Source organism: Scylla paramamosain, chromosome 19 (assembly GCF_035594125.1).
Source record: "Scylla paramamosain isolate STU-SP2022 chromosome 19, ASM3559412v1, whole genome shotgun sequence".
NCBI lineage: Eukaryota > Metazoa > Arthropoda > Malacostraca > Decapoda > Portunidae > Scylla > Scylla paramamosain.
Window position 1 is genome coordinate 13,406,142 of NC_087169.1, and position 12,500 is coordinate 13,418,641.

At 39.8% G+C, this 12,500-nt stretch overlaps 1 protein-coding gene across 1 annotated transcript in view; it reads left to right on the forward strand.

Annotated features, from left to right (window-relative positions):
- LOC135109667 (G-protein coupled receptor GRL101-like) overlaps positions 1–12,500 on the forward strand; it is a 104,139-nt gene that overhangs the window by 63,657 nt on the left and 27,982 nt on the right. Inside the window, 2 exon segments of the mRNA XM_064021198.1 lie at positions 1,412–1,483; positions 12,117–12,188. Of these exon segments, the coding sequence (XP_063877268.1) occupies positions 1,412–1,483; positions 12,117–12,188 (144 nt within the window).

Consider the following 12,500-nt stretch of genomic DNA (forward strand, 5'->3'; position numbering starts at 1 on the left):
AACCTCACCTCACTCGTAACCTTCCTGAGCCTGGCTAACCTGCTAACATTATGAGTATGTATTTTTTTCATGTAAGAGGGGGTGGGATCACTGGCCTAACCTCACCTCACCTCACCTAACCTAACCTAACCTCACACAACCCAACCTCAGCTAACCTATCCTAACATTCTCTGGGTCTAACCAACCTGTTTTCTGGTTTAGGGAAACAAAAAGCTATACAAAAAAAAATCACTTATAGGGTTAGGTTTTAAAAAATAGATGATGCTCGTCAAACCTCTTCTAACGTGTAAAAGATCCCCTGTACATATGTCATAATCTGTACAAACTTATAGCAATTAAAAAGAAAAAGAAAAGTTGCCTGTTTCTATGAAGGACAGCAAAAAAAATAATAATAATAATCATCCAAATATTCAGTAAAGTCTTAAAAAGTTGAAGTCAGAGGTAGGAGGAAATACATGTGTGTGTGTGTGTGTGTGTGTGTGTGTGTGTGTGTGTAAGAGACAGACAGAGAGAGAGAGAGAGAGAGAGAGAGAGAGAGAGAGAGAGAGAGAGAGAGAGAGAGAGAGAAACGGGAGAGAGAGAAAACGGGAGAGAGAGAAAACGAGAGAGAAAACGAGAGCGAGAGAAAACAAGAGCGAGAGAGAGAGAGAGAGAGAGAGAGAGAGAGAGAGAGAGAGAGAGAGAGAGAGAGAGAGAACGGGAGAGAGAGAAAACGAGAGAGAAAACGAGAGCGAGAGAAAACAAGAGCGAGAGAGAGAGAGAGAGAGAAAACGAGAGAGAAAACGAGAGCGAGAGAAAACAAGAGAGAGAGAGAGAGAGAGAGAGAGAGAGAGAGAGTAATTTTACACCGACAAATCCATAACCAGTTAACCTAACCGATCACTGCACGTTGCCATGTAAGATACTTGGAATAGCTCCTTGTACTGAGTGGTTCCTGGTATGCTTGTAGTAACGGAGGAAAGAGAGGGAAACTTGGAGGGTTTAAGTCTTAGTAAAGGATAATTGGCGGTGGTAAGGAACAGTTGATGGAGTGTTTTGTCAACCTCTCTCTCTCTCTCTCTCTCTCTCTCTCTCTCTCTCTCTCTCTCTCTCTCTCTCTCTCTCTCTCTCTCTCTCTCAGGCATTTGGGAAAAGTGAATATGAGTTTTAGCGAAGTGAAAATGTTATAGGAAGAGGAGAGATGGTAGAGTTGCATTTTTCTTTCTCTCTATTTTATTCTTTATTTCTTCATTCTTATTCTCTCTCTATTTTCTCTCTGTCAGGTGTTTGGGAAGAATGGTGATAAGTTTTAGTGAGGTGAAGATGGAAGTGATAGTGAAGAGTCAGAGATGTCTTTAGTATCTCTCTATATTTTCGTCGTTCTATCTCTGTATATATTTCTTTCTTTTTTCTTTCCTCTTTTTTTTCTCAGACATCTGGAAGGCAACGCTATCTCAACGCTGGACGGATGGGCTTTCTACGGACTCTCCTCTCTCTCCACGCTGTAAGTAATAGTAGTAGTAGTAGTAGTAGTAGTAGTAGTAGTAGTAGTAGTAGTACATGAGAACATAAGAACATAAGTAAGGGAAGCTGCAAGAAGCGACCAGGCTTACACGTGGCAGTCCCTGTATGAAATATACCTACCTATTTCCATCTATTATCCCCATCCATAAACCTGTCTAATCTTCTCTTAAAGCTCTCTAGTGTCCTAGCACTAACAATATGATTACTGAGTCCGTTCCACTCATCTACCACTCTATTTGAGAACCAATTTTTTTCCTATCTCCCTCCTAAACCTAAATTTTTCAAGCTTGAACCCGTTATTTCTTGTTCTACCCTGGTTGCTGATCCCAAGAATTTTGCCTACATCCTCCTTGTTATAACCCTTATACCACTTAAAGTCTTCTATCAGGTCACCTCTTAACCTACGTCTCTCTAAAGAATGTAAATTTAACAACTTCAATCTCGCCTCGTAAGGAATACTCCTCATCCCCTGTATCCTTTTAGTCATTCTCCTCTGTACTGATTCTAATAGACCTATATCTTTCCTGTAATGTGGGGACCAGAACTGCACAGCATAGTCTAGATGAGGTCTGACCAGCGCCAAGTATAACTTTAATATTACTTCCGGCCTTCTACTTTTAACACTCCTAAAAATTAATCCTAGTACCCTATTTGCCCTGTTTCTGACCTCTATGCATTGTTCCCCTAGACGGAGTTCAGAGCTAACTATAACTCCTAAATCTTTCTCGTACCCTGTACCTACCAGAGTTTGGTTGTTTAATGTGTACCTACTGTGTGGGTTTCCTCTACCTACGCTAAGTACTTTGCATTTATTGATATTAAATTGCATTTGCCATATGTCCGTCCATTCATTCATTCTCTCTAAATCTGCCTGCAAGGCAATGGCATCCGATTCTGACCTAATTAATCTACCTATCTTTGTGTCATCCGCAAATTTACTAACATCACTACTAATTCCACTATCCAAGTCATTGATATATATTAGAATAACAATGGCCCTAATACTGATCCGTGTGGCACCTCACTAATTACATGACCCCACTCGGATTTCGAGCCGTTTATTACAACTCTTTGTCGCCTGTCGCTAAGCCATGACCCTATCCAGCTTAACACCTTCCCATCTATCCCGTGTGCCCTCATCTATAATCTGTATTATTTGTATTGTCATTTCATCTCTGATTTTAGTTTCCTCTCACATTTTTTTTTCTCGCATTATCCCATTATTGTCTTCAGTTCACAGAGGATGACAATCTAGTGGAAGAAAGCAGCTTAAAGAGTTTTGTTGTGTTGTTCATGTGATTGTTAGTGGTGGTGGTGGTGATGGTGATGGTGGTGGTAGTAGTAGCGGTGGTGGTGATGGTGTTAGCGGTCGTGGTGATATTTTACTTTTGATTGTTGTTGTCGTTGGTTTTATTACGACTTACCTCATTATTATCATCACCATCATCATCATCATCATCATCATTGTGGTAAAATTTAACTTGTATTTCCCGCGTGTCTCTAATATTAGTTCTGATATTCATTATATTCCATAAGTTAGCTGTTGTTGGTTTACTACCTGGGAAGTCAACCAGCCTGAGTCCCTCGCTGGCTGCAGTCCAACAGAATAAAGCTTTGCTAACGGAGGCTCTTTCAGTCCTACTTGCTACAATCGCTATCATCGTGATCATCATCATCATCATCATCATCATCATTATCATCATTTTTATCTTCATTGTAATCTTATGACATTGTTAACTGCATGCCTCAACTCCTCCTGTTGTCTCGCTACAAGACTCTCTACTTACTCTCATCTCTATTTTGTCCACCTTCCTAATCCTAATTCTGAGTCTTTCAATCCTTTTACTAGTAAACTCTGGAACTCCCTGCCTGCTTTTACATTTCCTCCTGGCTGTGACATAAAGTCTTTCAAGAGTGAGATTTTAACACACTTCTCCATATAATTAGATTTAATTTTTAACTGTCTACTGTCGGGACTGGACCTTTTTTTTCTTTTTATTGCCCTTAGCCAGCTCCTTTCTTGCATAAAAAAAAAATCACCATCAACACCACCACCACCACCACCACCACCACCACCAAGGGTCAAAGGCAGAGCGCTATAGACTCCCTCTCTCTCATTTTACAGTTCCACGAAACGAACCAAAGTTGGAGAGGACTTCATTTCGCATTATGACATCATATCTTTCCATTCGTGCATCCTACTTGCAGCACCTTTCTTACTTTTTATTTCTCTGGATGTCGCTTTACACGTGTCGACCAGGCGAGGCACTCACACACACACACACACACACACACACACACACACACACACACACACACACACACACACACACACACACACACACACACACACACACACACACACACACACACACACACACACACACACACACACACACACACACACACGAAAATTTTTTTTTTGTGTTCTTCGTTGATAAAAGAAAGAATAATTCAGTGAAAATATACGTGTGAATAAAAAATATTACCGGAAATGAAAATGAATGAAGGAGAGAGAGAGAGAGAGAGAGAGAGAGAGAGAGAGAGAGAGAGAGAGAGAGAGAGAGAGAGAGAGAGAGAGAGAGAGAGAGACTTGCCCTGAAGCGTTACTGCAATCACTGGGACAGTTTTCAGTGATTAGTCAGCGAGAGAGTGAAGGGAGCGAAGAGATAAAGGCGAACTGTGCTAATAAGCGTGTGTTTCAGGTGTAATCTACCTGTACTTAATGACTGAAGGTTCGCTGTGCTAAGAAGGGTTTATGAAGGCAGTGACGAGGGTAATAGTATCTGTAGTAGGAGGAATTTTTCGAGGAAACAAGTGGTGATGGTGGTGGTGGTGGTGGTAGTGAAATATTTGTGGTGACGATAGTGATGGTAGTGGTGATAATGGAGATATTCTGTTGGTGATGCTGTATGATGATGATGGTGGTAAGGGAGATGTGGTAATGATAGTAGTAATAATAACTGGTAACAGGTATATTGATGGTGATGGTGGTGATGGTGATAGTTGTGATAATGGTGATGTGATAGAGATTAGTGATGGTGACCTGTGTGGCGGTGGTAGTAGAGGAGTATGGTGGTATAGTGGTGGTGGTTGCTTACGATATATACAGTGTAGTGATCCAAAGTCATTTTCCAGGCGAGCCGCTCTCTCTCTCTCTCTCTCTCTCTCTCTCTCTCTCTCTCTCTCTCTCTCTCTCTCTCTCTCTCTCTCTCTCTCTCTCTCCTATTCTCCCTGCACACCCATATAACTTTCGCCGCTCCAGGAGTTTCGCCTGCCTCCCCAAGCCCCCTCCACTTAAACCAGGCCACGCGACTGGGTACGTGATATATAATATATATATATATATATATATATATATATATATATATATATATATATATATATATATATATATATATATATATATATATATATATATATATATATATATATATATATATATATATATATATATATATATATATATATATATATATATATATATATATATATATATATATATATATATATATATATATATATATATATATACACACACAGAGAGAGAGAGAGAGAGAGAGAGAGAGAGAGAGAGAGAGAGAGAGAGAGAGAGAGAGAGAGAGAGAGAGAGAGAGAGAGAGAGAGAGAGAGAGAGAGAGAGAGAGAGAGAGAGAGAGAGAGAGAGAGAGAGAGAATCATGATGGTAGTGATGATGATGATGATTTTTATTGTTATTATTATTATTATTATTATTATTATTATTATTATTATTATTATTATTATTATAAAGCAGATTATTGCACTGACATTCACATATTGAGTACACCAGTATTTTTTATTGTGTGTGTGTGTGTGTGTGTGTGTGTTCATTTTTGCTAATTCCATATAACTGCAGTTGCTCATATTCATAATTCACAGATAATTTTTTTTTTTTCATCTCTCACAAACAAAGGAAATGAGACATGGCACTGAATTTTTATGATGATGGATGCAATTGTGAAATGCACACAAACTTTTCTCTATGGTCGGTGAGCGAAATGAACAGATGTTAATTTTATGTCCCACAGTTAAACGTACTCAGGTAATCTGGTCCAGAAAAAAAACTTTTTTTTTTTTCCTGTACTACTTTAGTATTTTTGACATATTCGCTTACACTTTTTTTTTATTCAGTCAATATTTTTGGATATTTTCGCTTACAATGAAAATTTTAACTTCCATTTCTGGGTAAAGTTATATTCTAAATCAAAGAGATGTTCAACACACAGCTGCAATCACAGGCAAAGGTTAGGAAAACATCAAAGGACGGTAAAAGTATTGCATTCCAGGTAGTGATGATTTTGTACTGGCCAATCCTGAGTAGGATTTACACGACAATAGTGCGTGGAAGTACTGAGCCTTTGCAATCCAGAGAATTGATTAGTGTCCCTGTAGAATGAACTGTAGTAAGCACCTGCAGTAAGAACCTACAGTAAACACCTGTTGAAGTACTTAATATAGGAACCACTTGTAGAAGCACCTGTATAAATACTTGTACAAATATCTTTACAAAGTACCTTAAGAAGTATCTGTAAATCTTCCTTTAAGACGCACCTTTTGTAAACTACTTTTAGAAGCACCTGCAGAAGTAACTGTACGAGGCACCTGTGTATATAGGCACTTGTAGGAAGCACGCGTCACATCAGGGCGGTGACAGGTGTGACGCCTGAGGTGTGCTTGTCTGTCCTGAGGCATGCATTATTATCCAATATGCTTCCACCTCTTAGATTCATGTGAGGTGGAGATAAGATTTTCCATCCATTATGTATATACAGGGATAGGCAAAAGTCTCTCTCTCTCTCTCTCTCTCTCTCTCTCTCTCTCTCTCTCTCTCTCTCTCTCTCTCTCTCTCTCTCTCTCTGGCGTGGAAATGCGCGAGCTACAGTTTTTTAATACAAAGTGTCGCGGATGCGAATGTCTCGTTTTTCATAACAACCGTGATACTAAAGAGAACCTCGTGTATTTTTGGAGCTTTATGTCTTGATCGCTGAGTCTGAAAGGTCTGTCGCGTTAAGTATTGTGTTACCTCGTCATCTTTTTAGGGAAGTCATGAGGATAAAACTTAAAACTTCCATTCAGTATTTCTTCGCCAACAGAGAAATACATCACGAAGAAATATAAAAGCGTCTATATTGGTGAAAAGGGGAGGCAGAACAGAGAGAGAGAGAGAGAGAGAGAGAGAGAGAGAGAGAGAGAGAGAGAGAGAGAGATGTACGATTTGTAGTGAATTTTCGCTGTCCGAGAATGTGTCGAAAATGTTCCAATTGCTTCGAAGGATTTTTTGATGCTTGAAATGTGGACTGTTGATATTTTTCAAGGCAGAATCGGGCCTGGAGTGTCATGCCCGCCGCGCCGACTACTGAATAAAATGTGGAGTTGAATAAAGGCTGTCCAGTAGTGGAATGATTGCCGAGGAAATATAGTCGAGGAGGTGAGATTGTTTAGGCAAATAACTGAAAGACTGTTAAAAAGATGATAAATGAATGCAGTTGAATACTCGGATGTTGAATAAATGCAGTCTTATAGTCAAATTAATGTTCGTTTAACTGAAGTTCAAATGTTATGTAAAGGACAATTAAAGGTCGAATAATATGAAAAAGTACTGAATTGATGTGTTGAAATAAACGTTGAATAAAGATGGCTACAAATATTGACTTCATACAGTCGAATTGCAAAAAAGATAATAAATAAATAATAATAAATAAATAAAATAATAATAATAATAATAATAATAATAATAATAATAATAATAATAATAATAATAATAATAATAATAATAATAATAATAATAATAGTAATAATAATAACAAATAAATAAATAAATAAACGCTGGATAAATGAAGTCAAATAATCAAATGAATATCAAACAAATAAAATCAAAAGTCAAATCAGTGTCAAATAAATGCAATTAAGTTAAAAGTAAAAGGAGTAACTTTTTTCCATTAGTTGTAGATGAATATGGGAATTATTGACTGACAGAGAAAGGGTTAACACCGAACACAAGTAACCAGAGTCGAATAAAAAGTCAAATGACTACCATCAAATTATCAGTAAAAAATAAATAAACAAATGTTATTAAATTATCGAGTTAACATCGAATATAAACACTTGAGTAAATGTCAAATGCGTAGACTCTAGTAAATACAGGTGGCCAGGTGTGTGGTGTTGCGTCACGGAAGTCGATGCAGATGAACACCGTCAAATTATCATCATCGTCAAAGAAAAGTTAAATAAATATCACGTAGTTATCGAATTAATACCAAAAATAAATACTCGAGTGAATATCAGGTAAGTAGAACCAAACAAATGTATGAAGGCAGGTGTGGTGTGTGGTGGCGTGTCATTGTAGCGTCGCGTTGAGTCCATTCAGAGCCAACGCGTCCTGAGCCCCGGCAAACACTCTAGAGGGCAGCACCGCGAGAATTGCTTGTGTTGTGTTGACGGCGTGTTTACATTCTGCTTTAGTTCACCCTGGCGTGTTTTATATCTCCATTTTCTTTGTTTAATGGAGGATCGAAGGCTTAGAGAGAGAGAGAGAGAGAGAGAGAGAGAGAGAGAGAGAGAGAGAGAGAGAGAGAGAGAGAGAGAGAGAGAGAGATTAAGAAGAAACAAACATGTATATCTGTGAAGTTAGGAAATTAAAATTTATTAAAGCAGAGAGAGAGAGAGAGAGAGAGAGAGAGAGAGAGAGAGAGAGAGAGACGCGCGCACACACACACACACACACACACACACACACACACACACACACACACACACACACACACACACACACAAATAAATAAGTAAATAAATAAAAAGAAAAGAAAAAGGAAAACCCTTGAACCAGGAACATTACACCCTCATAAAGCCCTCGGAATCTAGCCAGCCTGTGTCCTTGCGGCGGTCGTGGAGGAAAGGACAGTGGCTGGAATTGATACTGGTCCTCATACACTCATACTACTTTAATCCACTTACGTCACGTGAACACTGGCCACCGACACACCCAGGTATCCATTCTGCTCCATATCTTGCTCTCAACACGATAAAAATCACACTTTTATATTTTTTTTCACTGTTATATTTGAAGTGATGAAAGCAATGAAAGCATCCGTCCGTCTCTCAATCTTTATTTATTTATGTATTTATATATTTATTTATTATTCATTTATTTATTTATTTATTTATTTATTTATTTATTTTTCTCTTTTTTTCTTTTTTAGTTTCTAGCGTTCGCTCGTGTTTTTCTTTGTATTTCGTGTCCATGATGTGATTAAAAACGAGTTAATTAATGCCTATTCACTCTCTCTTATTTATCATCTTTGAAGCGTTAAGGTATACATTTTCATGCTCCTATTCCTCTATTCTCGTCCTCGGAGAAATAAGACACTCATATTTCTTGTCATTGAAGTGATACCATATTATTACTTACATGTCTACTACCATTCTCTTATTTTTCGATCTTGAAGGGATAAAATACAAGCATCCATACTCCCATTTTCTTATTTCTCGTCCTTGAACTGATAAAAGAAACGTACATTCGTAATTGTCTTGTGTTGCTTCTTGTCCTGGAGTGGATAAAAGCTTCAAATTACTGAGTGATTCAAGAAGACAACGTGCTATGAAACTTAGCGTCAGTTTTTGTATCTCAGATCTTGTCTTGTGTGTGGGACTCGTGTTACGGTGGTGGTGGTGGTGGTGGTGACAGTGGTGTTGTGTGGTGTTGTATGGTGATAATGGTGTTGTATATTTATGTTTTCCCGTTTTTCTCGTCAAGGAAACTCGACAATGGGAAGAACATAAAAGAAAAGAAAAGAAAACTCGTTTAACTTTCCGCTTCAAAAAGAAAAAATCAAAGAAATATAAAAAAAAATGAAAAAACAAATAAATAAGTACATAAATAAGTTGGTCATTTAATTTCTGCACGTGTCTTGTTACTCCTTTTGAAACACGTGTGGTGATTGGCATTTTTGGTGATGATGCTTTGCTTATCAGGTGGTGTTGAATGGGTACAGTGGTGTTGTGTGGTGGGGGAAGCTGTGATGCTCTGTGGTGATAGTGAGATCATCAGGCGGGGTTCTGTGGGTATAGTGGTGTTGTGTGACGCTGGTGTGATGTGGTGGAATAAGTGTGGTGGTCATAAGGTGGTGTTGTGTGGTGGAGGTGGTGGCAGTAGTGGTGGATTCAGCCGGTGTTGTTCTGTAGGTATGCGCACTGGTTTTGTGTGGTGGTGGTTTTCGAGTGGTCTTTTGTGGTTATTTTGGTGTTATGTGGCAGTGGTGGTGGTGGAGTCAGCCAGTGGTGTTCTGTGGTTATAGTGCTTTTGTGTGGTGGTGGTGGTGGTGGAGGTCATCAGGTGGCGCAGAAATTCATGAGATACCGCAGAGTAAAGCACGCGTGGTTATATACACGTGCCCCTGCATCACTCCAGGTATTTGAGTGATAAATTATTTACAGGTGCGTGGCCGCTTTGTTACGGCAGAGAGAGAGAGAGAGAGAGAGAGAGAGAGAGAGAGAGAGAGAGAGAGAGAGAGAGAGAGAGAGAGAGAGAGAGAGTCATGCATTCGACAATCAATACACATTCAGTAAACAATAAAAAGTGCATGCATAGTTAATTGCACGTGTGAGAGAGAGAGAGAGAGAGAGAGAGAGAGAGAGAGAGAGAGAGAGAGAGAGAGAGAGAGAGAGGGAGGGAGAGAGAGAGAAGTGACATGTTACTGACAGGAAAAATACAGAGGAGAGGAAAGCAAAGCCACGGGAGGGCAGTGTGTTGGTCAGCCCTCGTGGTAATCTTTATATTTACGGCAGCCACTCCTCCCTCGATGCCCGTGGGAGGAAACAAGGGAAGCACGAAGCCTTTTGAGATTTCGGCAACCTCGCTGATTCCTTTTTTCTCTCACCCTCTCTTTCCCCCACGCCAAAGGAAGCAAGTTTATTATTGGATTTTCCTTTGTTTCCTTCTTTTCTTTTTTCCGGATCTTTACCTTTTTTTGGAGGGTCGGTTTTGTTCGTTCGATTCACTTGTTGTTGTTTTTGTTGTTGTTGTTCCCTCTTTATTTTTTTCTTCCCGTTTATTCCTTGCTTTTCTTCTTTTTCGTCCCTCCTTTTCATCTTCTTGTTCTTCTTGTTCTTGTTTTTGTTCTTGTTCTTCGTCTATGTCCTCGTCTTCGTCTTCATCACTTTCCTCCTCCTCCTCCTCCTCCTCCTCCTCCTCCTCCTCCTCCTCCTCCTCCTCCTCCTCCTCCTCCTCCTCCTCCTCCTCCTCCTCCTTCTCTTCCTCCTCCAACTTTAATATCTGTTCCTACGCTTACCCATTTCTCGACAATCGCTTCTTTCATCACACTTTGCTTCACCCCTTCACACCTGCACCTCTTCATGATCTGCTTTTCCTCTCACCACCTCTTCCTTCTCACTACCAATCCATCATCATCCTCTCCTCCTCCATTTCTTCATATTCTCCTCTCCACTTCTCCTTTTATCTCCTCCTTCACTTTGTATCCTTGCCTCCCTTCATTCTCTTTATATTTTATTTCCCTCATTCATTTTTCCTCCGTCTCTTTCTCCGTGTTTTAATCCTCCTGTTCCTTCCTTTCTTGCTTTTCTTTTCTTTCCTTCCTTCACTTCTATTTCACTCTTGGTTTCTCTACATTTTCCCGAGAGACTTTATTTATTCCTTCGTGTCCTTAAGCTCTTGTCCTTCTTTTTATTATGTCTTTCTCCTTTTCTCTTCCTTCCCCCTCTTCGTTCTTCATTTCTTAGTTCTCCCTCTTTTTCTTCTTCTCTTTATGTCTTCCTCCTTTCTTCGTTTTCCATTCCATGCTTCTCTCTGTTCCTTTTCTCTTCTTTTTATGCCTCACTTTCTTTTTTTTTATTTTTTCTCTCTCTTCCTCTTTTCTTTATACCTCTCTCTTTTCTTTCCTTCCTCACCTCCTTCCTTTATCTGCAAGTTTTTCTATTCATCTCCTTTATTACTTTGTGTTTCCATTCCTTCCCTCCTCTCTCCTTTCAAATTTCCCTCCATTTCTCTTTTGTATGTCTCTCCCTTCCCTCCTTCCTCGCTGCGTTTTCCTCCTACATGTTTCCTCCTTGCCCTCGAAAGTGGAGGCAAGAATTTGGCCCCTGCTCCTGCTCTCCCACCTGAGTGAAATATAATGACGGCGCACCAGGTAATTTACTTTGTGGGGGCTGTTGTTGCTTGAGGAAGAGGAGAAACAGGAGAAGGAGGAGGAGGAGGAGGAGGAGGAGGAGGAGGAGGAGGAGGAGGAGGAGGAGGAGGAGGAGGAGGAGAGAAAGAAGAAGGTAGATTAGAGAGAGGAGAAAGAAGGAAAAGAAGTAGAGGAACAGAAGGAGGAGGAGGAGGAGAGAAAGAAGAAGGTAGATTAGAGAGAGGAGAAAGAAGGAAAAGAAGTAGAGGAACAGAAGGAGGAGGAATAAGGAAAAGAAGTGGAGGAGGAGGAGGAAGAGAAATAAAGATCTATCATTTTTTGAAGTAAAGTCAATCTTGCTTTCAGAACCTATTATTCTCTCTCTCTCTCTCTCTCTCTCTCTCTCTCTCTCTCTCTCTCTCTCTCTCTCTCTCTCTCCCTCCGGGTAAAACACTCCTCTTCACCTTTCAGGGATTTGAGTCATCAGAGGCTTGGGAGGATCGACCGCCACGCCTTCTTGGGTCTACGAAGTTTGCTGAGTCTGTGAGTGTTCTGTGTGTGTGTGCGTGTGTGTGTGTGTGTGTGTGTGTGTGTGTGTGAGAGTGTGTGAATGAGTGTGTGTGCGTTATCTGTTTTATGTATGTATGTCGCGTAACTCTCTCTCTCTCTCTCTCTCTCTCTCTCTCTCTCTCTCTCTCTCTCTCTCTCTCTCTCTCTCTCTCTCTCTCTCTCTCTCTCTCTCATGTAAGCTGACAGAAATATACTTTGCTTGTTAAATTTTACGTTGGTCTTTTATTGTATATTGTCTTGCACGCACACACACACACACACACACACACACACACACACACACAC